This window comes from Acomys minous, assembly GCF_964271855.1.
Source record: "Acomys minous genome assembly, chromosome: 2".
Lineage (NCBI taxonomy): Eukaryota > Metazoa > Chordata > Mammalia > Rodentia > Muridae > Acomys > Acomys minous.
Window position 1 is genome coordinate 85,276,106 of NC_140484.1, and position 25,859 is coordinate 85,301,964.

Consider the following 25,859-nt stretch of genomic DNA (forward strand, 5'->3'; position numbering starts at 1 on the left):
TGCGCCACCATGCCCGGCCTGGAGGAGTCCCTTCAATCTTCTGTGCATCCGGAGTGGTGGTGTGTGCCTGTAATCACCGCAGTGTCCCATGTTAGCAGAGTGCATCAGGGCACTTGGATCTTTTCTGTTTGCATAACCTGCTGCTTTGGGTATAATTTTGGTGAGACACTGTCGCTTGTCCACTTGTAGCCACTAGAGGGCAGCATGCCACCACCAGGGAAAGGCTGCACACAGGGTTTGACTTCCAAGACTTGCAGGAAAACGGCAGCCAAGATAAAGAAAGATAAGAACAGAGCGCTGGCTGTGACTGAGGGGGACCTCCTCCCCCTGTATATGCTCATAGGGTATCAAGTCTCATAGGGGAGGGGAGGGAGGGAGGAATGGGAGGATATAAGGGATGGGATAACAATTGAGATGTAATAAGAATAAACTAATAAAATATATTTTTTTAAAAAAAGGAATAGAGAGCTGGGCTGAGGTGCCTCCACCGCAGAGTGCACAGGCTGGGGGACCTGAGTTCACATCCCTGAAGTCGCAGCCCCAGAGGCAGGAGGACCCCTGGGGCTGGCTGGCCACCCCCACTGCCCTGATGCAGGTCCAGTGAGGCCCTCTTCTCACAAAGGAATGTAGACGCTAGTTGACACCCAGCCCTGGCCTATGGCCTCACACAGGGACACATACAAAACAGCCAGGATGAGGGGACATTTGGAGGACCCCACCCTCAGAAAATGCAAAGCCAATGGGGAGAGCCTCAGTGTGCGTCTTTTAGCCTGGGACAGGGTCAAGCCTTGCCAGGAGTCACTGCCAAATGCCAGTGGAGTTCCAAGCCAGGCCTGGAGGTGCACACCCATCACCCCAGAATTCCAGAGTGCTATGCAGAAGGATTATTTCAAATTCAAGGCCAGCCTGGAAGGGAGGGAGAGGGAGATGGAGGAGGAAAGAGAAAGCTAGGGAGGTGCCCAACTTTCTTCTGTAAAATCTGTCTAAACACACTAGAACCACACATGCTGTACGGGATCTCACTGCAAGAAGCCCCCCAAGCAGCTGGGTGTGGCGACACACTCGTGAAGCAGAGGCAGGCGGATCTCTGTGAGTTGAGGCCAGCCTCATCTACAAAGTGAGTTCCAGGACAGCCAGGGCTACACAGAGAAACCTTGTCTCAAAAAACAAAGCCTCACAAGGCCGGAAAGCCTTGACTAAAGTATAGCAGAAAGCTGACAAGCAGGTACATCAAGTCCCCAGCTTAGAAGAAAGGAATGTGGAAGCTGGAGATGTGGCTCTGCAGTTAAGAGCACTGGCTGTGCCGGGTGGTGGCGCACGCCTTTAATCCTAGCACTCAGGAGGCAGAGGAAGGCGGATCGCTGTGAGTTCGAGGCCAGCCTGGTCTACAAAGCAAGTCTAGGACAGCGAAGGCTACACAGAGAAACCCTGTCTCAAAAAAACAAACAAAAAATAAAACAAAACAAAAACACTGGCTACTCTTCCAGAAGACCCAGGTTTCATTGCCAGCACACACATGGCAGTACACAACCATCTGCGACTCAGACCCAGGGCAATGGCACATCCACTTCTGGGCTCTGAGGTCTCTGGACACATGTGGTAGTACATAGACATATATGCAGCCCAGACATGTGTACACATTAGTAAGTTCTTTTTAAAGAAAAATAATTTTCAACCCAGCGGTGGGTGGTGTGGCACACGCCTTTAATCCCAGCACTTGGGAGGCAGAGGCAGGAGGATCTCTGTGAGTTCAAGGCCAGCCTGGTCTACAAAGTGAGTCCAGGACAGCCAAGGCTACACAGAGAAGCCCTGTCTCAGGAAAAGAAAAAGTAAACAAGATGAGCCGCCTTGAGAGATGCCTTGCATAAGTGAACAAATGCCCTGCGATTTCACAGGCTGGACCACACTGGGAAGCAGCAATCCTTCATAAGAGCATGTTGACTTCTCAGCCCGCGGATGCTTCTGGCACAGTCCCAGCACTCGCCAGCAGGGGGCGAGCACGCCTTTCAGTTCCTTGTTATAAGTAATTAGTTCTGCTCTGGAAGACACTGCCTGGGCCAAAGTGCACTTGGAGACTCTGGGGGTCCCTTGATCGAACTTGTACGTCGAAGTCTTTGAGATGCTTCACCCCACGCCGCCCAGGGACCCAGAACTTTGTAAGGTTCTGAGGTCCACCTTCAAGATTCCAAACTGGGGCGCCGAGTGTGGTGGTGCACGCCTTTGATCCCAGCACTCCAGAGGCGGAGGCAGACCGATCCCTGAGTTGGAGGCTAGCCTGGTCTACAAAATGAGTCCAGGACAGCTAGGGCTACACAAAGAAACCCTGTCTATGAGAGAGAGAGAGAGACAGACAGACAGACAGATAGAGACAGGGACAAGGAGGGAGGGAGGGGGAGGGAGAGAGGAAGGGAGGAGAAAGATAAATTGTGGGGCCACCTGGGAGGTGGTGGCACACTGGTTTAATCCCAGCACTAGGGAGGCAGGTGGATCTTGAGTTCGAGGCCAGCCTGGTCTACACAATGAGTTCCAAGACAGCCAGGGCTACATAATGAAACCCTGTCTCGAAAAACAAAAGAACAAACAAAAAAATATTTAAAAGTTCTGGGTCCAGTCTCAGGCTTAGAAGTGAGCACTTTACCCACCCGCTGGCTAATGTTATGTCCACTTGACATTCGGGAAGAAAAAGCCTCTCATCTATCTACTATATGTGTAGGTGTCTTGCCTGTCTTTGTTTTTGTTCTTCAAGACGGGGTCTCTCTGTGTAGCCCTGGCTGTCCAGGACTCACTTTGTAGATCAGGCTGGCCTTGAACTCACAGCGATCCATCTGCCTCTGCCTCCCGAGTGCTAAGTGGTGGCATTAAAGGCGTGCGCCACCATGCCCAGCTGTCTTGCCTGTCTTTGTGTATCTGTGAAGATGTCAGATCCCCTGAAACTGGAGCTATGTAGACAGTTATGAGCTGCCATGTGGTTGCTGGGAACTGAACCCTGGTCCTTTGGAAGAGCAGCCAGTGCTCTCAACCGCTGAGACATCTCTCCAGCACCTATTTTTGTTTTTTTGAGACAGGATTTCTCTGTGTAACAGACCCTGGCTTTCCTGTACTCTTTGTAAATCCACCTACCTGCCTCTGGCTCCGGAGTGCTGGGATTAAAGGCGTGCTCCTGTTGAAAGAAGCTTAATTGAGAAAATGCCTCCATAACTTCGGTATGTGAGCAGGGCATGGTGGCGCACACCTGTAGTCCCAGCACTCAGGAGGCAGAGGCAGGTGGATCTCTGTGAGTTCAGAGTCAGCCTTGTCTACAAAGGTAGTTCATGACAGAGAAGGCTACACAAAGAAACCCTGTTTCTTCAAAAAACCAAAACAAAATTTTAAAAGTTTTAAAAAGCATTGGCATGCGGACAAACCTGCTGAGCATTTTCATGATTGATGATCGATATGGGAGGGCACACCCCATTGTGGGCGGGGACACCTCTGGGCAGGCGGTCCCGGATTGATGATGGATGTGGGAGGCCACACCCCATTGTGGGTGGGGCCACCCCTGGGCAGGCAGTCCCGGATTGGTGATGGATTTGGGAGACCACACCCCATTGTGGGTGGGGCCACCCCTGGGCAGTCGGTCCAGGATTGATGATGGATGTGGGAGGGCACGCCCTATTGTGGGTGGGGCCGCCCCGGGCAGGCGGTCCCGGATTGATGATGGATGTGGGAGCGCACGCCCCATTGTGGGTGGGGCCACCCCTGGGCAGGCGGTCCCGGATGCTATCAGGTTTTACAAGCCATTGGGAACAAGCTAGTGAGCAGTGACCCTCCGTGTCCTCTGCCTCTGTTCCTGCCTTGCCTTCCCTTAGTGATGAGTTGTGATCTGTCTGGAATAAACCCTTTCTTCCTCAGTGTCTTTTCCTCATGGTGTTCTATCAATGCAGTAGAAAGCCCTAAGACACCCGCTGAGCCATCTAGCCAGGCACCTCTGCCCCCATTTTTTATTGGGTTTTCATTTATTTTATTCCTGAGAGTGTATAAACTTGTGTGAGTGTCCTAAGAGGCAAGAAAATGTATCAGATTCCTCGGGGACAGAGTTACAAAGCACTTGTGAGCAGCCTGCCATGGGTGCTGGGATCCCAACACTAGGATCTCTTTTTATTGCTGATCCATCTTTCCATCCCCATCCGTGTGTGTGTGTGTGTGTGTGTGTGTGTGTGTAGCCTTGGCTGTCTTGGACTCCTTTGTAGACCAGGCTGTCCTCACATGCTGGCAGTGATGGTGGTGGTGGAGGCAGCAGTTGCAGCAACGGTGGCGCGGGCGCCTTTAATCCCAGCACTCGGGAGGCAGAGCCAGGTGGATCTCTATGAGTTTGAGGCCAGCCTGGTCTACCAAGTGAGTCCAGGACAGCCAAGGCTACACAGAGAAACCCTGTCTCAAAAACAAACAAACAAAAAGATTTGCCTGCCTATTACTAGGATTAAAGACATTCACCACTGCCTGGCTTGCTTGCTTGTTTTTGCACACACCCCTCTTTTAAAATTAAAATATAACTACATCATTTCTTTCTTCCTACTTCCCCTCACAGGGAGGGGGAGGGCTTTATTTTGTAGCCCAGGCTGGACATGAAGTTCCAGCAATCCTCCTGCCTCAGACTTCTGGAGTGCTGGCATTGCAGGCACACCTCACTCTCAGTCCAGCCCAGTGCAGCCCACACCGTGTCAGAACACGTATCACCAGGCACCTGAGAACTGTGGTTGTTTCTTTGCTGCGGTTTTGTGTTTCCCCACCACCCTGTGGCATTTGAAGGGCGGAGCTTCCTGCCTGGCTTTCCTCTGTGGCCTCCAGTCGGCTGGCTTTATTCTCAGTCTCTGGGAACACCCTGAGACGCCCACGAACACCCGTCTCCCATGTCCAAACGCCCTACACCAGTGGTTCTCAGCCTTCTAGCGCTGTGACCCTTTAACCCAGTTCCTCGTGTTGTGGTGACTCCCAAGCATAAAATCATTTCCACTGTTACTTCATGATGGTAATTTTGCTACAATTATAAACCACAATGTAAAGCCGGACGGTGGTGGCGCACGCCTTTAATGCCAGCACTTTGGAGGCAGAGGCAGGCGGATCACTGTGAGTTCGAGGCCAGCCTGGTCTACAAAGTGAGTCCAGGACAGCCAAGGCTACACAGAGAGACCCTGTCTCGAAAAAACAAAAAACAAACAAAAAAGGAAAAACAAACAAACAAACAAACAAACAAATCACAATGTAAGCATCTGATATGTAGGATATCTGATATGTGCGCCCCATGAAAGGACTGATTGACCCCTAAAGGGGTCATGACTCACAGGTTGAGAACCACTGCCCTGTACCTTCCTGCGGGCCTCGGCACCGGTTCCCAGCATACCCACAGCATCCTTCCTCCCACCCCCAGAGAGACAGACACACCAGAGGGCCCCAGCCATGGCTTTTATTGATCCTGGGCAGTGAGTGGGCAGTACAGGTAAGCTTGTGTGGTAGAGGCTCAGATTGGGCTTGGGTCGGGGTGTGGGCCCAGAGTCTGTGCTGGGGAATGGCATCCGTGGGTGTCACTTGTCCTTCAAGTGTCTGAGTGTCCTGGACAGGTTAGGGGCCACAGGGTTGGTGGCAGGGGTCCCAGAGAGAGAAGGTGACTTACTGGGTCCCTGACGTCCCAGGAACCGGAGCTGAGTCTGTGCCCTGGAGGGAGGGGCTGGCTGCAGTGGCCCCTCAGTTGGCCCCATGGGGTCATGGGGTCATAAGCCTGAGCAGACCTAGGAATCAGAGCTCATCATGATGCCTTGTCAGGTCCTCGCCGTAGTTGGTGGCCTGGCTGCCCACAAACATGTTCCAGTTCTTCAGAATCTCAGCTTTGCTCAGTCGGCCATCCTGTGGGGAGCAGGGTCAGCAGGAGGCAGGGCCCACATGGGACACGACCCACTCAAGGTGTCCCTAGGACCCCTCCTCTTCCTTCCTGCCCTCCTCTAGGCCTCCACCGCACCGCCCACCTCTGTTTCTCTCACGGCTGAGTTCCCACGGTAGCCCAGGCTAGCCCAGGCTCACCCTGTCTGTGTCGCTCTCATGCAGTAGGTGGTTGGCCTCCACCAGGGGCTGGTCCTGGGATGGGGGCAGCACCCAGTAACCGACTTCACTGCCGTCCAGCCGCCCATCCTTGTTCAGATCCCGGAAGTCGTGGAACTGTTGGCGCTCTGTCTGCACCCAGGCCGGCTCCTCCTCCCCAGGCTCCTCAGAGTACAGGTCGGCTGGAAGGGACCCGGGCGGGGGGGGGGGGGGGGGGGCACGACGACAGTGGGGCATGAGATCCAGGTGGCTCTTATCCCAAGAGCCATCCTCTTTGGTGCTGCCATCTATGCTGCTCTTCCAGAGGTCCTGAGTTCACTTCCCAGCAACCACATGGTGGCTCACAACCATCTATAATGAGATCTGGTGCCCTCTTCCGGTGTGCATGAAGACACACCAATATATATATAGCCGGGCGGTGGTGGCGCACACCTTTAATCCCAGCACTCGGGAGGCAGAGGCAGGTGGATCGCTGTGAGTTCGAGGCCAGCCTGGTCTACAAAGTGAGTCCAGGACAGCCAAGGCTATACAGAGAAACCCTGTCTCGAAAAACAAAACAAAAAAAAGGAAGAAAGCAGTCTTTGTAGTTTTTGTAGTCTTACAAAAATTATAAACACATAATTTTTACACAAAAATTAAGCAAAAATGTCTTCCATGAAGATTTGTCGCATAAAATATTTCATATACAAACCTTTTGAAACTCAAAAAAAAAAAAAAAGCTGAAGAAATGACTTGGTTGGCAGAGTGCCTGTTTGCCAAGCACCGGGCCCTGGGTTCCGTGCCAGCACTGTACAAGCAGGGTACTGCTGTAGTGCCTGTGACCCCAGCTCTGTGGAAGCCCAAGGATCAGGAGTTGTGGGTTTTCTTCACTTTATAACAAGTTCAAGGCCAGCCTGGGTTACAGGAGACCTAGCTCAAAATTAAAAAAAAAAAACAAACAAACTTTTTTTTTTTTTACCCAACAAACCAGATGTTACCCCCACTAGTACTTCCCTGGGCTAAACAGTCTGGTGCTGAGCACAGGGCTGGCTGCAGTAGGGACACAGCGCACATGTGGCCTGAAACATTTCGAATGGTCCCAACCAGGACACTCCTTATGGAAACAAGACAAAGCTTGAGCCTAGTACACTCTTTTGTGGTTTGGTTTGGGTTTTTTTTGTTTTGTTTTGTTTAGTTTTGTTTTTTGTTTTTTGTTTTTTGTTTGGTTTTTCGAGACAGGGTCTCTCTGTAGCCTTGGCTGTCCTGGACTCACTTTGTAGACTAGGCTGGCCTCGAACTCACAGAGATCCGCCTGCCTCTGCCTCCCGAGTGCTGGGATTACAGGCCCAGCAGTAGCCTAGTACACTCAGCAGCGCCCCTGAGCCACGCTTTGTGAGACCCCAGGCTACCCGCCCCCACAAAGGGCCTCTGTCTCCGGAGCTTTCTGCAGCAGGTGCCCAGAGAACGCTTTCTGAGCAGCGGTGCTTGATCCCCGCAGTGTGAGGAAGGCATGAGGCCCGACCACTGCTCTCCCGGGGCCGGGAGACAACACGCGTGGGGCGCACTCACCGATGTACTCCTCCACCTGGATGTACCCATCTTTGTTCTTGTCGAGGTCCTCCAGGGTCTCCTGGGGGACACACATGAGGGTGAAGGGTCAGGGGACCTGCCTTGAGCAGTCTCCACAGGGGGGAGGGCAGGTGGGGACTTGGACTGTGACAGAAGGCAGCCAGGAAAGCCCAGCTTTGTTCGTTTTGTTCTGGAAGCCAGGCTGTCACCGTGTAGCCCCGGATAGCCCAGAACTTATTCTGTGGACAGGGCTAGCTATTTTCTTTCTTTTTTGTTTTTTTGTTTTTCGAGACAGGGTTTCTCTGTGTAGCCCTGGCTGTCCTGGACTCCCTTTGTAGACCAGGCTGGCCTCGAACTCACAGAGATCCGTTTGCCTCTGCCTCCTGAGTGCTGGGATTAAAGGCATGTGCCACCATGCCCGGGTCATGAATTATGTGTTTTTAAATTGTTTTACGTATATGGGTGTTTTGCCTGCATGTCTGTGTGCCGTGTGCATGCAGTCCCTCCGGGCCAATCAGGACGGCAGATCCTGCCGAGCTGGAGTTACAGTGGCGCTGAGAAACGAACCCCAGGCATCAGCAACACCAGCAAGTGCTCTTAACCATCAAGCCATCTCCCCCGCCCGTGGACCTTTCTTTGACACATACACTCAGTGTGCTAACTCTTCGTTTTATCTGTCTTAATTTTAAATAACGGCATCTAGCCGGGCAGCGGAGGCACACGCCTTTAATCCCAGCATTTAGGAGGCAGAAGCAGGCGGATATGTAAATTCGAGGCCAGCCTGGTCTACAGAGCAAGTTCTAGGACAGCCAGGGCTACACAGAGAAATCCTGTCTCAAAGAAAAAAAGTTTCTGAAGCCGGGAGTGGTGGCGCACGCCTTTAATCCCAGCATTCGGGAGGCAGAGGCGGGCAGATCGCTGTGAGTTCGAGGCCAGGCTGGTCTACAAAGTGAGTCCAGGACAGCCAAGGCTAACACAGAGAGACCTTGTCTCGAAAAAAAAAAAAAGTTTCTGTTCTCCACTTTTTTTCTGTTCCCCACTTTTACATTCAGACTCACTCAGCAGTAAAAATCCCTACCCTTGCTGGGCATGGTGGCGCACGCCTGTAATCCCAGCACTCGGGAGGCAGAGGCAAACGGATCTCTGTGAGTTCGAGGCCAGCCTGGTCTACAAAGTGAATCGAGGCCAGCCAGGGCTGCACAGAGAAACCCTGTCTCGAAAAACCAAAAACCAACCAAACAAAAAACTCAAAACAGAGACAAAGCGTGGAGAGGTGGCTCAGAGATTAAGAGCTGTCATACAGAGGACCCGGGTTCAGTTCCCAGCACCCACAGCAGGCAGCTCACAACAACTGTAACTCCGGGTCCACGCCGCCCAATGGCTTTTTCGGGCCTTATAGCACTTGCACACACAACAGTCTTTCCTCTAAACACATTCCATGTCCAGTGTCTGAGACACAGCGTGTTCTATGTGCACTTCAAATGCACTCTGCTTTCCTGGGGTCCAGCCTCAATTGGTGTTCACCCGAGGCTCTTCTTAGGATGTGCTTGTCTGGGCGCTGGGGACTGGACACCCAATGGGAGCACCGGGCCGTCTGACAAGGAGATGCCAGCCTCTGGGTGTGGAGTTGACACGGGATAAGCTGCCATCCCTTGTGAAAGACGCTAGGACCCAAGTTAGGGATGGGAAGCAGGTTCCCCGCCATGTCACTCACTGCAACCACGATGTCCCGCATGTGAGGGAACTCCTCGGGATGCAGAAAGGCTGTCAGCTCTTCCCGAGTCGCCATGGAGTCCCCATCCTGGTCCGCCACCCGGAATCGCCGCTCATCCCGAGCCAGCATCTTCTTGTAGGTCTCAGCATCCTCCACGTCGTGAAATTCCTCCCCTGGGGAAGGACGGATGCAGGTGAGACGCATGCGCACAGAGCGGGAGGCTTGGCCGCTTGGGAAACAACAGGAGGACCCAGGGTCGGGTTTGCACCATGTGTAAGAATACAGGTCAGTCACAAGACGAGTGTGATGGCAGGTCTGTCATCCAAGACCTTTAAGAGACTGAAGCAGGGGCATTGCACGTTCAAGATCAGACTGGGTAAGTAAGCAAGACTGTCTCCAATAAAGAATAAGAAGACGGCAAAGGACACGGCTCAGAGATAAAGCGAGCAGCGAGCCCCCGCCTAGAACCCCAGTGAGGAGCTGGGGTTGTGGCTCAGCCTTTTCCTTCCAAGTTTGAGGCCCTAGGTTCAATTTTTAGAGCTGAAAAAAAAAAATCACAATTTCCATGTGTAATATACTCAGCTTGTGCTATCTGGCCAGGGCAGTCAGCTAAGTCATACACTAACTCCCCAGGGCTGAGAATGTCCTAATAGCTGAAGCCTTCATTTGCAATCTTTTCTTTCTTTCTTTCTTTCTTTCTTTTCTTTTCTTTTTCTTTTTCTTTTTTTATTTTTTATTTATTTATTTATTTATTTTGGTTTTTCAAGACAGAGTTTCTCTGTGTAGCCTTGGCTGTCCTGGACTCGCTTTGTAGACCAGGCTGGCCTCGAACTCACAGTGATCCACCTGCCTCTGCCTCCCTAGTGCTGGGATTAAAGGCGTGTGCCACCACATCTGGCCTTTCTTTCTTTTTTAAGATAGGGTTTTACTATGTAGCCCAGGCTGACATGGATACATCTGCCTGGCAGGTGTGTTGCCACATGGGAGGCAGAGGCCAGCCTAGTCTACAAAGTGATTCCAGGACTGCTAAGGCTACATAGAGAAACCCTGTCTGGAGGGGGTGGGGGAGGGGCACCACCATTCCCACTCCCCAAGCCCCTTTCTGTCCAGTCAACTACAGTTGTGCATTTAACCCTCACACAAAGCAGGATAATTGCTTTTTCCACCTCTGTGCTGGTGGTCCTGGGTTCTACTACGAAAGCAAGTTGAGCAAGCCATGGGGAGCAAGCCAGAAAGCAGCACCCTTCGTGGCCTCTGCCTCAGCTCCTGCCTCCAGGTTCCTGCTCTGTTTGAGTTCCTGTCCTGACCTCCTTCAGTGATGTGTAAGTGTGAGCCAAATAAACCCTTTTCCTCCCCGGCTTGCTGGTCGTGGTGTTTCCTCACAGCAGTAGTAACCCCAACTAAGCATAGAGAGACTGTTTCAAAAACAAAAACAAAACAAAACAACCACAGCAACAGCAATAAAACAGAGATCAGGGGTCTGCACCACAGGGTTAAGTGTTAAGTGTTCCTGGCCAGGCACGTGAAATCTCCAGTCAACTTGTCACATAGGTTGTATCCCGGGAGGAAGAGCAAATGAGATGAGAAATGGAGGAGAGGTTTCAGTAATAAAATCCTAAGAGAGAGGGCAAAGGGCAAAGGCGAGGTGGGCATACCCGGCTCATAGTGGCCATACGTGGCATTGCGCAATTCCTCCCAACCCACGCGCCCGTCGCGGTCCGTGTCGTAGGTGTGCCAGGCTGCGCTCACCGAGTCACGGATGTGCCGCTGCTGCGTGTGCGCGATCCACGCGCGGAGCTCGGCTAAGGACACCCAGCCGTCGCTGTCTCCAGCAAGGTCCATGCGGTCGACGATCCGCCTGTGGGGGGCGGGGGGGCGGGGGAATGGATGACTGTGGGTCTTTGGCTCCGCCCAGTAAGGCTCCACCTTTAGAGCAGAGATGCAGTCAATCTCGGTCTTGACCCCGCCCACCCGGGCCCCTCCCTTTCCTACAGAGCCGCCCTTGCACCTCCATAAGACTGGAAAACGGGGACTTAAGTGATGGCTCAGAGGTTACGAGCACTGGCTGCTCTTGTAGGGACCTGGGTTTGATTCCTAAGAACCCCACAAGGCAGCTCACAAACGTCTGTAACTCCAATTCTCCCGTTCTAGGGGATCCGTCACCCTCTTCTGGCCTCTGTGGGCACCAGATATGTTCATGTTAACATATATACAGGACAAATATCCACACTCATACACTAATATAAATAAATATTTAAAAAAAAATTTTTAAGAACAGGGCATGGTAGTGCATGCTTTTGATCCTAGCACTTGGGAGGCAGAGACGGCGGATCTCTGTGACTTCAAGGCCAGCCTGATCTCCAGCACAGCCAGAGAGACTATCTAGAAAAACCAAAGCCAAAACCAAAAAGAAAGCCAGCACGGTGGTGCATGCCTGTTATCCCAGCACTCCAGAGGTAGAGGCGGGCAGATCTCTTTGAGTTAGAGGCCAACCTGGCCCACTCACATCTATCATCCCAGCACTCGGGGAGGCAGAGGCAGGAGGAAGAAAAAAAGAAAAGTAAGGAGAAAAAACATGCCACCCAAGGTCTGCAAGCAAAGAGAAGCAGGACTCTGCCGGCTGTGGTGGCGCACGCCTTTAATCAAAGCACTTGGGAGGCAGAGGCAGGCGAATCGCTGTGAGTTCAAGGCCAGCCTGGTCTACAAAGTGAGTTCAGGGCAGCCAAGGATACACAGAAAAACCCTGGCTGGAAAAACCAAAAAAAAAAAAAAAAAGAGAGAGAGAGAGAGAGAGAAGCAGGACTCTTCTCAATCTTCAGACCTTGTCCACCCCAGAGCTCTGCCCACTCTGCCCACACTTTTTCTGCCTTTTGATCACAGCCAAGTCCCCAATTACAACTGAAAATTCTACGCAGTATCCACACATGGACTCAGGAGGGGAGCTCTGTTTTTCGGTTGGTTGGTTTTAGTGGGATTTTGTTTGTTTGTTTTTTGAGAGAGTCACAGTATGTAGCCCTGGTCAGTCGGCCCGGATCTCATTGCATAGATAAGGCTTGGTCCTGAACTCAAAAAGATCTGCCTGCCTCCTTCTTCCAAATGCTGGGATTAAAACCGCGTCAAACTCAGGAGGCAGAGAGAGACAGGTGGATCGCTGTGAGTTCGAGGCCAGCCTGGTCTACAAAGCAAGTCCAGAACAGCCAAGGCTACACAGAGAGACCCTGTCTCGAACAAAAACCAAGCCAAACAAAACCAAAGCAACCAAACAAACAAAAACTGTGCGCTAGCACAGGACCAGGAAGAGAGCAGTCATAGACAGGTCTAGTCAACCCCAGCTCTTTGCCCGCCCCGACCCCGCCCCTAGCCACGCCCCTCATGCAGGATTGCAAAGGCGGTGATTACCCTAGGTAAACTGAGAGGCACCTGGTTAATCTCAGCACCTGGCCCATCTAAAAGTCTGCCCTCCTCGCCAAGCCTGTCTCCTACAGGAAGTCCTAGAGCTTTAGATTAGCACCTGGCACAGACCAAGGTCACACCCCCTCCTCTAGCCCCGCCCTCTAAGTTCTGCACAGACTTCAACTTAGCTGCACTGCGCCCCAGTGCTCAGCGAGTGCGGCCTCTCACCCAGTCCGAGAGTGCCACTGTCTCTATTAACTTTAAAGCTCCACTTGTCCTCACCTCAGGGCCCGCCCCTCTGTCAGGCTCAGCTGGGCAGATCAATTTTTAGCTCCTCCCTCGCCACCTCAGCCCTGCAGCCCTTCAATGCCACGATTTGCCCCTGTTTAAATTAGAACTCATTCGCGGGGCGTGGTGGCCCACACCTTTTTTTTTTTAAATCCATCCCAAGGGGCTAGAGAGATGGCTCAGCGGTTAAGAGCACTGACTGCTCTTCCAAAGGTCATGAGTTCAATTCCCAGGAACCACAGGGTGGCTCACAACCATCTAGAATGTGATTTGATGTCCTCCTCTGGCCTGTAGGTGTACATAATAATAATAAATACATAATAAATAAATAAATCTTTAAAAAAAATCCATCCCAGCACTCAGGAGGCAGAGGCAGGCAGATCTCTGAGTTCCAGAGCAGTCTGGTCTACAGAGTGAGTTCCAGACCAGCCAGAGCAACACAGTGAGATTCTATCTCAAAGTAATAATAGTGATGAAAATAATAAAGCACACATGCACGGAGTGGCCTTCTTGTCCCCGGCCCACGCTGACCGTGTCCTTCATCTAAAACAGGGCGATCCCCTCCACCTGGAAGTTAAGACTACATTTTTTCCCAGTTCAACTTGATCTCTGAGCTTGGCATCTCCCTCCAATTCCAGTCTTTTCTGTGAGCTCTCCCTGACCTCCCACTTCTGCCCGGCTCCCCAGCATCCTCCTACCCAAGTCGGGCCTGGCTTTCCTCTGGGCTGAGTTGGTCAAATTCCTTGGCCACGTCTCGTCCCAGGAACGCCTCATGGTCGTACTGGAAGTTGCCGTGGGCGTCATCGTGGGGGGCCTCGCTCAGGGGGGTTCCCTGATGCACCCTACCCTGGCCATGAGGTCCTGCATCAGGGGATGGCTTCCCCAGGGCCCAGGGCCTCAGCAGTAAGAGAAGCAACAGAAACGACCATCGCCACATCCTCGGTCCCTGGGGAGAGGTGAGGACCAGGGATCAGGGGTCAGATGGAAAGAATAAAATAAAATAAAATCTGAACCAGACAGAATGTGCGGAGAACTTCAAGGCGGCGGCGGCGGCGGCGGGAGAGGGTGTGTGTTGCAGATATAAGAGCAGGCTGCAAAAAGTTTAGGATTGAAAAAAAGCTGGCAAAAAGAATAAGAAGTTTGAAGGTAAAAACAAGCTATGGGGGTGGAATCGGAGCCTCAGAGGAGTCCAAGAGCAGAAAGGGGGTATTTCAGTTGGAGACGTGGCACACGTCCCACGCAAAGTTAAGGGCATAGTGGTGGCCGAAAGCATCGTGCAGGCTCCTCTGTGTTGCCCCCAGCCTGGACCACGACCCGAACCCCGAACCCCCCTCCATGGCTAGCTCCCCATCCTTTCACCCACCACCACCACCCCACCGCCACCACCACCCCACCGCCACCACCACCCTACCGCCACGTTACCCGGCCTGGGTTCGCGCCCCACGCTGAGCTCTGCTATCTCGCAAAGATGCCCAACCTGGCCTGGTTCCAGGTATACTCCGCCCCCAGCAATCCAGAGACCCCTGACCAATGACTGCGCCGGAGGGTTTCAGGGGCGGAGCCTAGGAGCCCCTTGCCACGTCCACAAAGCTGGGAGGGCGTGGCGGGCCGTAAGGACAGTGTGAACTACAACTCCCAGCAGACACGGTCATCTTGCACGACCACCTCCAGAGTCTCTGGCCCTAGAGGACTAAGGGAAATGTTTTTGGTTTTTGGTTTTTCCTTTCTACTGATTCCTTTTTCTCGGATCCGTTTAAGAGGAGGTCATCTTGGTGGCTCATGCCTTTAATTCCAGCACTAGGGAGGAGAATTCCAGGACTATAAAGGGGATCCTGTCTTTAAAAAAAAAGAAAAAAGAAAAAAAGAAAGAAGGGGGGAATGCCTGGCACAGTGTATGCATAAAACATTTATGACTAAAAATGTGCAACTCTGTGTATAATAAAAATGCCACGACCAGAGGAGGGGGTCTCTGTGATCTTTCCCAAACTCGGTCCGTTGTCCCCACCCCCATCGTCTGAAACTTGAGAATAACGGTGCACACACAGATTTGGGCCCAACTTTATATGGAAATGAAAAAGAGCCATGTACATTAAGAAGGGAAACTGAGGAAGGCCACGAAAAGAGGGATCTACAGGGAGGACGTCCGGTCCAGGGATCCCTCAGGAGGCTCAGAGACTCCAGGAATTCGGAAGGTCACTCAGCACCAAATGCTGCAGCGGGCAGGATGAGCCGCCATCAGGAAGTGGCTGGAAAGGCATTTGCCCCGTGAGGATCAGCTTCGGGGGGCAAGTTCCCACCAGGCAGCAGGTCGCCAGAGTCATCACCGCTGAGAGAAAGCCATGGAGCTAAGAGGAGCAGAGGTTCGCATAAGTACCCAAGGTGTTCTCGTGTTCTCTCTCTCTCTCTCTCTCTCTCTCTCTCTCTCTCTCTCTCTCTCTCTCTCTCTCTCTCTCTCTCTCTCTGTAGGATCTCTGTCCTACTCCCGCCCCCACTCCCCACCCCCGCACCCCTCCCGGCCCCTGCTCATACCTGGCAGCCCACTGCGCATCCTGCTCCAGAGCAACACGCCCCCTGCAGCAACCACCAACACCACCAAGAAACCAAGAACAATTCCAACCACGGGCACAAAAGATCTGGCCGGTGAATCTGCAGCCAGAATGTGTTATGAAGGACAGGGAAGGAAGCCCCTGATTCCCCTTGGAGCCCCCCCCCCCGCCCCCAGCAGCGTATGTCTGCAGGTGACGCAGAGGAAAGGCGCTGGTCCTCACGTGTTCCCACACTGAACGTAAGAACCAGCCATTCGGCCGGGCATGGTGGCACATGCCTTTAAACCCAGAACTCGGGAGGTAGAGTGGGGCAGATCTCTGTGAGTTCAAGGCCAGCCAGGTCTACAAAGTGAGTCCAGGACAGCCAAGGCTACACAGAGAAACCCTGTCTCGAAAAACTAAAAAAAAAAAAAAAAAAAAAAGAACAAGCCACGCTTGCCAGTTTGAACCAGCCTGTTCTACAGAGTGAGTTCTAGGACAGCCAGGGCTACACAGAGAAACACTGTCTCAACACCCTCACCTGCAGAAATAAATAAATAAATAAATAAATAAATAAATAAATAAAAGAACCAGCCACACACGCACTGGAGAGGTGGCTCTCCAGAGCCCATGCTGCTCTTCCAGAGGACCAGGGTTTGGTTCCCAGCACTCATATCCTGTGCCAAGAGACATGACCCTGACCTCTAAAATATAAATCTAGGCTGGATGCCTCAGTGAGTAAAGACCCTGGCCTTTGCCATAAAGCCTGAGGGCCTAAATTTGATTCCCACGGCTAACCCCCACAGGTGGCCCTCTGACTACCACAAGTATGCCGTGACACAGGCTCACCTCTGCTTTCCCCTCTCACATAACGAATGTAGGAAAATTAAATATATAAGCATATGCATACATATATAAATATTTTTTCAAATACCAATAGACATATTGAGAGGACACTGTGACACTGTGATGGATCTGGGTGAGGACCCAACAGAGCAGGAGCAGGCTCTGGCAAGCAGCCTCACCTAGGCCCACGGTGAGAGGCTGTGACAGCCCCTCGTGCTCCACGTAGCACTGGTAATGGTCTTCATCTCCACGTTTGACCTCCAGCAGTGACCAGGCGTGGAAGGAACCGTCACCGTTGGGACCAATGCTGCCGTTCCCGGAGCCCGCAGCCAGCCCGTTGCGCAGGAATCGTAGCTTGAGCTCCGGTGGGTAGAAGGAGAAAGCCGCACAGGTCAGCACGGAGGAGCCAGGGTTGCCAACACGGGCTTTCAGGCGCATGGAGGGAGGCTCTGTGGGCACACAGGGGAGGAGCCAGCGGTTAAGCAGGGCTATGACACCCCCCACCAAGGCTTAGTGGGAAGCCGGTCACGGACGGACACACACTTCCCTGTATCAGCACTGTGCTGACCCAGAGGGCTTCCCAGAGTGACAGACACCCAACCCTGCTACCCAGGAAGGTCCCCTGCTGACCCCCTCCTTATGTTGGTGTATGTGTGATATATGCATGTGTCAAAGTCAGAGGTCAAAAGCAGATGTCTTCCTCTATTGCTATTCAGCTTTTCCACCCTTTATTTTTCATTCCGGGGCCGGGGGGGTTGAGGGGAGGTGGGGGGTATTTTTTGGCAAGTACATCGCTGTACCACATGCATGCAGTACTCATGGAGGCCAGAAGAGGGCATCAGATCTCCTGGAACTGGAGTTACAGATGGTTTTGAGCCACCATGTGGGTGACAGGAATCAAACTGAGGTCTTCTGCAAGAGCAGCCAGTTCTCTTCCCAACATCCACTTATTTTTTTGAGACAGAGTCTCTCACTAAATCTGGGGTTCCCTCTTCCAGCCTCAATAACTGCCGATAACGCACCCCTGCAGATGCAGCTGTGCAACTGCTAGGATCAAAACTCAGCACCTCGCCAGGCACATATGTTTGTTTGTTTTGAAGCTGAATTTCTTTTCTTTCTTTCTTCCTTTTTTTTTTTTCCCCTGAGACAGGGTTTCTCTGTATAGCCTTGGCTGTCATAGCCTCAATTTGTAGACCAGACTGGCCTCGAACTCATAGTGATCCACCTGCCTCTGCCTCCCCAGTGCTGGAATTAAAGACGTGCACCACCATGCCCAACTTTCTCCTCCTCCTCCTCCTCCTCCTCCTCTTCTTCTTCTTTTGGTTTTGCAAGACAGGGTTTCTTTCTCTGTGTAACCCCTGGCTGGCCTAGAACTCACTCTGTAGACCAGGCTGGCCTGGAACTTGTAGAGATCCATGCCACCAAGCCTGGTTTGTGTAATGTTGGGCATGGAACCCCTTTAGGCAAGCCACCTCCATCATCACATTCCCAAATGGAAATGTGCTGCGCATCTCTGTAGGGCCAGCGCCTGTTCTTAGCCCTGAGATCACTCACTGGATGTACAGAGCAAAGCAATGTGACAGTCCTAGCTGGGTGTGATGGCACACGCCCACACCAGGAATCCCAGCTCTTGAGGAGCTAAGGCAGGAAAATCACGAGTTCCAAATGGGCTGGCTGCTGTCTCAAAAAATGAGAGAGCTGGAGGCATGAAGGACAGCTTTCATCCCAACTTTCAGGGAGCAGAGGCATGTGGATCTCTGTGGATACCAGGCCAGCCTGGTCTACATAGCAGCTGAAGGCTGACAGAGTGACAGAGTGAGGCACTGTCTCAAAAGAAAATAAAATACAAATAAATAAATACACAAATACAGCCAAGTGTGGTGAGTGGCACACACCTGTAATCCCAGAACTCGGGAGGCAGAGGCAGAGGCAGGTGGATCTCTGTGAGTTCAAGGCCAGCCTGGTCTACAAAAGCAAGGCCAGGACAGCCAGTAATTTTACATAGAGAAACCCTGTCTCGAAAAAAAAAAAAAGAAAAAAGAAAAAAGAAAAAGAAAAAGAAAAAAAACTCTGGTCTACAAAGCAAGTCCAGGATAGGCAAGGCTAACTAACACAGAGTGACTTTGTCTCGAAAAACCAAAAAAAGAAAAAATAATAACAATAAATAAATAAAAATTAATTAATTAAATTTAAAAAAATAAAAAAAGTTCAATGTTACCTTTGGCTAATAGGAAGTTTGAGGTCAGCCTGATCAACAGCAATAAACCCCTGTGCTGGGCAGGGGACTTCCCTCTGTCCAGGGTGGGTCTCACAATCCTGGCTCTGCTTGGGTCCTCAGCAGAAAATAAGCTGACCACTTCTTCAGAAAAGGAAGCTAAGCAGCTTCCCTGAAAGAGGGGCCCCACTGCCCGCTAGTAAGACCCAAGGCCCCGTCTCTCAGCCACAGAAGACCGGACCTCTGTCAGCAGTTCTGTGTCCTGCCTTACGGCAGTTGTTGTTTTCGAGTGAGGGTGACTTCCCGTGGGTAGTGCTGAGGAACACCCATTTTTCTCCTGTTTTCCAGCTCTGACCCTGAGGTTCAACCCCGAGAGTTGGCCGAGCCTTGCCTTCTGCTTAACAGGGAAAAAAAGGAAGCAGCTTATGCCATATTTAAAAGTTGGGGTGCCTGAGGCCCGTGGGCCCTGCACTTAGGGGGCCGGAGCGGGCAATCAGAGTGAGTTCAAAGCGAGCCTGAGAAACTTAGTGAGACCCCCTCACCTCAAAGTCAAACGCCCAGTGAAGAGCTTAAGGGATGGCTCAGCAGCTGGGAGCATCTTCTGTCTACTACAGAACTGAGCTCAGTTCCCACCACCAAAACAGGGTGACTCTTTACCACCCGCACCTCCAGCTGCAGACGTTCTGATGACTTTTGGCATAACATGTGACCACGGCTACATATAAATTATGTACACATACATGTAAATTAGTAATAAAATATAAATGAGCCAGGCAGTGGTGGTGCACGCCTGTAATCCCAGCACTCCGGAGGCAGAGGCAGGTGGGTCGCTGTGAGTTCGAGGCCAACCTGGTCTACAAAATGAGTCCAGGACAGCTAAGGCTACACAGAGAAATCCTGTCTCAACCCCCCCCCCAAATAAATAAATAAATAAATAAATAAATAAATGTATTCAGAAAATAAACGTTTTTTGTTCTTGCTCAGTGCATAAAGGTGCCTGCTGACAGGCCTGGTGCCCATCCTCACCACCTACATGGCAGAAGGAAACTTACAAACTTACACACACACACACACACACACACACACACACACACACACACTAACTTTAAAGAGATCTTAAAGCAGAAGAAGCCAGAGACATGCTCAGTGGCAGAGCCCCTGCCTTGTTCTGAAGGGAAACAGGACTAACTTTACATCTTATAACAGAAGGCTATTACGAAAACCAAAATCATAGCAGCTGGACACACTTGTGATCCCAGCACTTGGGAGGCAGAGGCAAGTGGATCGTTGTGAGTTCGAGGCCAGCCTGGTCTACAAAGCACAAAGTGAGTCCAGGACAGCCAAGACTACAAGAGAAACCCAGAAAGAAAGAAAGAAAGAAAGAAAGAAAGAAAGAAAAGAAAAGAAAAGAAAAACCATGTACAGATAGAAAGTATTAAGTGTAGCCAGTACTTGCTAAAACTGGAACTCTTGTAAAGGGGACTGTAAACAGTCCAGCTATTATGTTTCTTTTTCTTTTTTCCTTAGCCTTGGCTAGCTTCCAACAGAAACCTACCTGTTTCTGCCTCCAGAGTGCTAGGATTAAATGCATGTACCACCACACTGGGCTACCGTGGTTTTCCTGAATAAATGACCCTGGGGCTGGAGACATGACTCGGCAGGTAAAAGTAGTGGCTGCGCTTACAAAGGACTCAGGTTTGGTTCCCAGCGCCTATGTGGTAGTAATTTATACCCTTCTGCAAGGCCAGCTCCAGGGCATGTGATGCCCTCTTCTGGGATGGTGCACATGGTGCATAGACATACGTGGAGGCAAAACACACATACATAAAATAATTTTTTTTTTACGAGACAGGGTTTCTCTGTGTAGCCTTGGCTGTCCTAGACTCGCTTTGTAGACCAGGCTGGCCTCGAACTCACAGCAATCCAACTGACTCTGCCTCCCGAGTGCTGGGTACAGGCGTGCACCACCACTGCCCGGCAAGCACAATCCTCAAAAGAGAAAGATGATTAATGGAATTTTTCCACTGAAGAGATGGCTCAGCAGTTAAGAGCACCAGCTGCTCTTTCAGAGGTCCTGAGTTCAATTCCCAGCCACCAAAAGCACCTCACAACCATCTGTAATGAGAGCTGATGCCTTCTTCTTGACGACATACAGGCAAACAGAGTACTTAATACATAAATAAGTCCTTTTTTTTTTTAAGTAAAAACTCCACTGTTTGAAGACATCTTTAAAAGGATGAAAGAAAAAAGGTGGAGGAAGTGTATGTGAAACACTTGTATGAGCAGGGAGCAGTGGTGCACACTCCCAGGTCATTGGGAGGCAGAGGCAAGTGGATCTCTGTGAGTTCGAGGCCAGCCTGGTCTACAAAGCAAGTCCAGGACAGTCAAGGCTACCCAGAGAGACTCTGTCTCGAAACCACCCCCCCCCCCAAAAAAAACCGAAGAACTCTTCAGTTAAAGTAAAAAAAGACATGGAAAATCCTAGTGCCTGTGAGGCTGAGACTAGGAAGATGACAAGTCCGAGGTCACCTTTTCCACGTTGTTAGACTCTGTCTTAATATTAACAACGAACAAACGGAAAAAGAAAACGGGCACGGCAGCATGCTCCTTTAATCTCAGCACTCAAGAGGCAGAGGCTGGCAGATCTCTGTGAGTTCGAGGCCAGCCTGGGCGACCTACTGAGACCCTGACTCACAAACAAAAACTCTTAACTGGGTGTGGCAACACACTTCCATCAAGCCAGCTCTCGGAAGGAGACCTTCCTCGGCTCTACAGTGAGCTCAGGGTTAGGCTGGGCTACGTGAGAAAACAGGCGGACCTGGCACGTGTGCCCTGGGGAGGCTTCGAGCTCGGCTGTGGAGATCTAGAGGAGGGACAGGAGCCAGGCCCACCTTTCCACTCCAGGTTCCGACGGCCCCTCTCCAGGTGGCCCAGCAGCCGCTCAGGGCAAGTCGTCAGGAGGAACTCGCTCTCCTTTCTGGCCACATCCAGCTGCTTCAGCCACAGGTTGCCAATCAGCTCCGTCTCAGGCCACTCGCCCGTCCAGTTGCTGGCGCTCGCATTGAACTCCATGAACGCCTCACCGTTGAGGGCAAACACAGCCGTGGGCAGTGAGGAGTTGTCGGGGGCCAGTTCACAGCCCAGCAGGCCTTGCAGCGTGAAGTTACCTGGACGCCAACGGGCAGGCGAGCAACTCAGGAGCCAGGGCCTGCCTTCCCCTCCCCTCCTCGCCCAGACCTCAAGGTCCAGACCCCAACTGGGCTCGGATCTACTCCTCCTTCAGACCCGGGGCTCCGGTCTCCTTCTTTCTTTCTTTCTTTCTTTTGTTTGTTTATTTATTTATTTATTTATTTTTGGTTTTTCGAGACAGGGTTTCTCTGTGTAGCCTTGGCTGTCCTGGACTCACTGTGTAGACCAGGCTGGCCTCGAACTCACAGCAATCCGCCTGCCTCTGCCTCCCGAGTGCTGGGATCACACCCGGCCCAGCCTCCTTCCTTGACCCAGGGAGTCCAGACCCCATTTTCCTTCCTCAGGCCCAGGCTACTGCACCCCACTTTTCTGACCATTTACGTGTTTTTCCAGGGTTCCGAGGGCGTCCAAGAAGAGCTGTTCTTTGGCTTTCAGGTCCACGGTCTCCTTCTCCCAGTACCAGGACACCTGGTCTTCCCACATCCAGGCCCCACAGGGCTCAGCCTGGTGCCTCAGGCTGCTGTAGCTGAGATACTGCTGAGGACCCAGCCAGCCTGTGGCCCAGAAGGAGGGAACCCCCTTGGATGGGTGCGACACTGCTGTGAGGTGGTACAGCAGCGGGGGCCGGGGCTCTGTGCAAGGAAAAGAGGGGAGTCATTGAGGCAAGGACCGCACCCCATGGAGATGCATAGTGGGAAACGGGGCTCAGCCTGGAGAGGGAGCGAGACAGATGGACAGACAGACAGACAGACAGACAGAGGGGCAAACACCCTAAGGCTGTCAAGTGTATTTGACTCCAAGGCTGAGAAAGCTATTGGGGTGGGGGGGGAGCTGGAACATCACAAAAAGCCTTTTTTTTTACTGTCTCTCTCTGTGGCTCTTCTTCCTGCTTCCCCTCCGCTTATGCGAGGCCCGGGTGGTTTCTTACCCGTGCCCCAGGTCGGAGGCAGAAGCACCAACAAGAGGCTGAGGACCCAGGGCTGGGGTATGCCCATCCTGGCAGAGCGGCCCGGAGTGGAAGAGTCACGTGACTCCACGGGCGCACGCTTTGCTGCTTCTTCACAAGGTCCCTGTGGACTCCTCTTTGTAGACCAGGACCAGTGGGTGGTGGATGAGGGAACCCAGTCCAAGATGATACGAGCGCCCTGCTCCTGGGTGAACTTTCACCTCCTCATTGGATCCACTTTAGTTAATTAATTACAGAACTAGACAGAGACAAAATTTGTCTCAGACTTCTGTTACTTATTTTTTTTCTCCTCCCTTCAGACTCAGGAGTCCCGTCCCAAGAATCCCTCCCTCGGACGCAAAAATCGAGGCCCAGCCTTCCACCCTCAGACTCAGGTGCCCGAGTCCCCGCTCTGTTCCCTCAGACAGCAACCCCCCCCCTTCACGCGCGGGAGTCCTGGACACACTCACTCCTCCCTCAGACCCAGGAGTCCAGGCCCCTAATCCTCTTCCCTCAGAGCCTGGGGTGCTGGGCCCTCAAACCCCGGGGACCCAGGCCTAGGCCGTCTGCTCTGACCCTCTGCCTGCGCCCTGCTACTCACCGAATGCTGTTTCCCTTTTTGCCTGCAGCCACAGAGGATCGTCCGCTGGAAGCTCTAAATCTTGTGTTACATCCTGTGTCCGTACACAACCGGGAACTCTGAGGGCATCCAACTCCACCCCCTCCTACTGAGAAGGCCCAGCCTCTCTTGACTTGACTCCTGTGGCATCTGGTTGGAAGGCTCCTGGGGCAATCATCAGCCCAGCCTGCCTCCCAGAGCCGCGTCCATGTTTACTGGTTCTGAGGGGTTTTGCAGTACGACTTGCAGGCCTGGCAAGGCCTGTGCACTGAATGTAGCTTTAAGACACCTCAGGACTTGTAGGCTGGTGTGTGTGTGTGTGTGTGTGTGTGTGTGTGTGTGTGTGTGTGTGTGTGTGTGTGCGCGCGCACGATGGAATGGTTGCCTGACATGCAAGGCTTGGCTGCAGCCCACTCGCCCAGCTGTGAGACTGCTCTGATATCCTCCACGTCCCTGCTTGAGCGAGGCGAAGCCCAACCCTGCTTACACACTCCGAGCCTGGCGCCTCCTCTCAGGACCTGTCCACACGTTCTGCTCAAGATCTTGCCTGGCAGAGGCAGAAGGATCGCTGTGAGTTCGAGGCCAGCCTGGTCTACAAAGTGAGTCGAGGACAGCCAAGGCTACACGGGCAAACCCTGTCTTGAAAAACCAAACCAAACCAAAAAAGAAAGAAAAAAAGAGGGAAAAAAGGGTGGCGTCTCTTCAAAAACATATTACACTGAACATAAACCTCCAAAACCATAGGTACAGCTACGGTTGCGACACTGAAGTGAAGAGGCAGGAGGATTGCTGTGAGTTCTAGAACAGCCTGGTCTACAGAGAGTTCAGGACTATAAGAGAAACCTTGTCTCCGACAAAAAAAAAAAAAAAAAAAAAGACACTTACGTGGGCCAGGCATGGTCGCTCACACCTATAATCTTAGCACTCAGGAGGCAGACACAGGGCATCTCTGTGAGTTCAAGACCAGCCTGGTCTGCAGAGCAAGTTCCAGGATAGTCAGGGCTACACAGAGAAACCCTGTCTGAAAAAACACACACGGGCTGGAGAGGTGGCTCAGAGGTTAAGAGCAGTGACTGCTCTTCCAGAGGTCCTGAGTTCAATTCCCAGCACCCACACGGTGGCTCATAACCATCTGTAATGTGATCTGGTGCCCTCTTCTGCTGTGCAGGTGAACAGGCAGGCAGAACACTGTACACATAATAAATATAAATATTAAAACAACAACAGAAAGCCAGGAGCAGTGACACTGGGCTGCTGGGTCCAGGAAGGTGCCGGAAGCTTGCAGACCAACTTGGTACCAAAGCGGTGACCTCCATGTGCAGTGGGGGCCCTGCATCAGCTGATACCGTGGAGATTAATGGAAGACACCTGCGCACACCCTTCATACACACACACTCTACACACACACACACACACCCTCCACACACACACACACACCCTACACACACACACACACACACACCCTACACACACACACACACCCTCCACACACACACACCCTACACACACACACACACACACCCTACACACACACACACACCCTCCACACACACACACACCCTACACACACACACCCTACACACACACACACCCTACACACACACACCCTCTACACACACACACCCTACACACACACACACACACCCTACACACACACACTCTACACACACACACACATCCTACACACACACACACCCTACACACACACACCCTACACACACACACCCTACACACACACACACACACACTCTCTACACACACACACACACACACACCCTCCACAGACACCCTACACACACACCCCCACACACACACACACCCTCCACACACACACACACACCCTACACACACACACACACACCCTACACACACACACCTACACACACACACCCTACACACACACACACCCTACACACACACACCCTCCACACACACCCCCTACACACACACACATCCTACACACACACACCCTACACACACACACACCCTCTACACACACACCCTCCACACACACACACACACACACCCTACACACACACACCCTACACACACACACACACCCTACACAGACACCTTCCACACACACACCCTACACCCACACACACACCCTACACACACACACACACACCCTACACACACACACACACACCCTACACACACACACACACACACACACCCTCCACACACACCCTCCACACACAACCCTCCACACACACACACCCTCCACACACACACACTCTCTACACACACACCCTCCACACACACCCTCCACACACACACACCCTCCACACACACACACACCCTCCACACACACACACACACCCTCCACACACACACATACACTCTCTACACACACACACACACACCCTCCACACACACACACCCTCTCCACACACACACACCCTCCACACACACACACACACTCTCTACACACACACTCTACACACACACACACACACACACTCCACACACACACACCCTCCACACACACACACACACACTCT

General features: G+C 52.1%; 2 protein-coding genes across 2 annotated transcripts; both read right to left on the reverse strand.

The window, feature by feature from the left end:
• Positions 1 to 5,429: 5,429 nt before the first annotated feature.
• Positions 5,430 to 14,553, reverse strand: RCN3 (reticulocalbin 3). The gene is made up of 7 exons (XM_084759269.1): positions 14,438 to 14,553; positions 13,714 to 13,961; positions 10,990 to 11,192; positions 9,335 to 9,507; positions 7,621 to 7,681; positions 6,055 to 6,254; positions 5,430 to 5,880 (listed from the first exon to the last, which is right to left on the reverse strand). The coding sequence occupies exons 2-7, from the start codon at positions 13,950 to 13,952 to the stop codon at positions 5,773 to 5,775; spliced, it is 984 nt and encodes a 327-aa protein (XP_084615395.1). The 5' UTR covers positions 13,953 to 13,961; positions 14,438 to 14,553; the 3' UTR covers positions 5,430 to 5,772.
• Positions 14,554 to 15,061: 508 nt separating this feature from the next.
• Positions 15,062 to 23,496, reverse strand: FCGRT (Fc gamma receptor and transporter). Its single transcript, XM_084759246.1, has 7 exons — positions 23,338 to 23,496; positions 22,719 to 22,995; positions 22,165 to 22,422; positions 21,493 to 21,768; positions 16,566 to 16,835; positions 15,545 to 15,661; positions 15,062 to 15,360 (listed from the first exon to the last, which is right to left on the reverse strand). The coding sequence occupies exons 2-7, from the start codon at positions 22,783 to 22,785 to the stop codon at positions 15,251 to 15,253; spliced, it is 1,098 nt and encodes a 365-aa protein (XP_084615372.1). The 5' UTR covers positions 22,786 to 22,995; positions 23,338 to 23,496; the 3' UTR covers positions 15,062 to 15,250.
• Positions 23,497 to 25,859: the final 2,363 nt, after the last annotated feature.

What these genes read in the sequence shown, in the direction of transcription:
- RCN3 (XM_084759269.1), bottom strand. Translation starts at nt 13,952, where the DNA reads ATGTGGCGATGGTCGTTTCTGTTGCTTCTCTTACTGCTGAGGCCCTGG. An exon ending in GAAAGCCAGGCCCGACTTGG is followed by an intron (nt 11,193 to 13,713) that starts GTAGGAGGATGC and finishes CGCCCCCCACAG; the next exon opens with GCGGATCGTCGACCGCATGG. An exon ending in CCAGGTGGAGGAGTACATCG is followed by an intron (nt 6,255 to 7,620) that starts GTGAGTGCGCCC and finishes GGTCCCTTCCAG; the next exon opens with CCGACCTGTACTCTGAGGAG.
- FCGRT (XM_084759246.1), bottom strand. Translation starts at nt 22,785, where the DNA reads ATGGGCATACCCCAGCCCTGGGTCCTCAGCCTCTTGTTGGTGCTTCTG. An exon ending in CCTGGAAAAACACGTAAATG is followed by an intron (nt 21,769 to 22,164) that starts GTCAGAAAAGTG and finishes GTTGGCGTCCAG; the next exon opens with GTAACTTCACGCTGCAAGGC. An exon ending in GATGCGCAGTGGGCTGCCAG is followed by an intron (nt 15,361 to 15,544) that starts GTATGAGCAGGG and finishes TGCTCCTCTTAG; the next exon opens with CTCCATGGCTTTCTCTCAGC.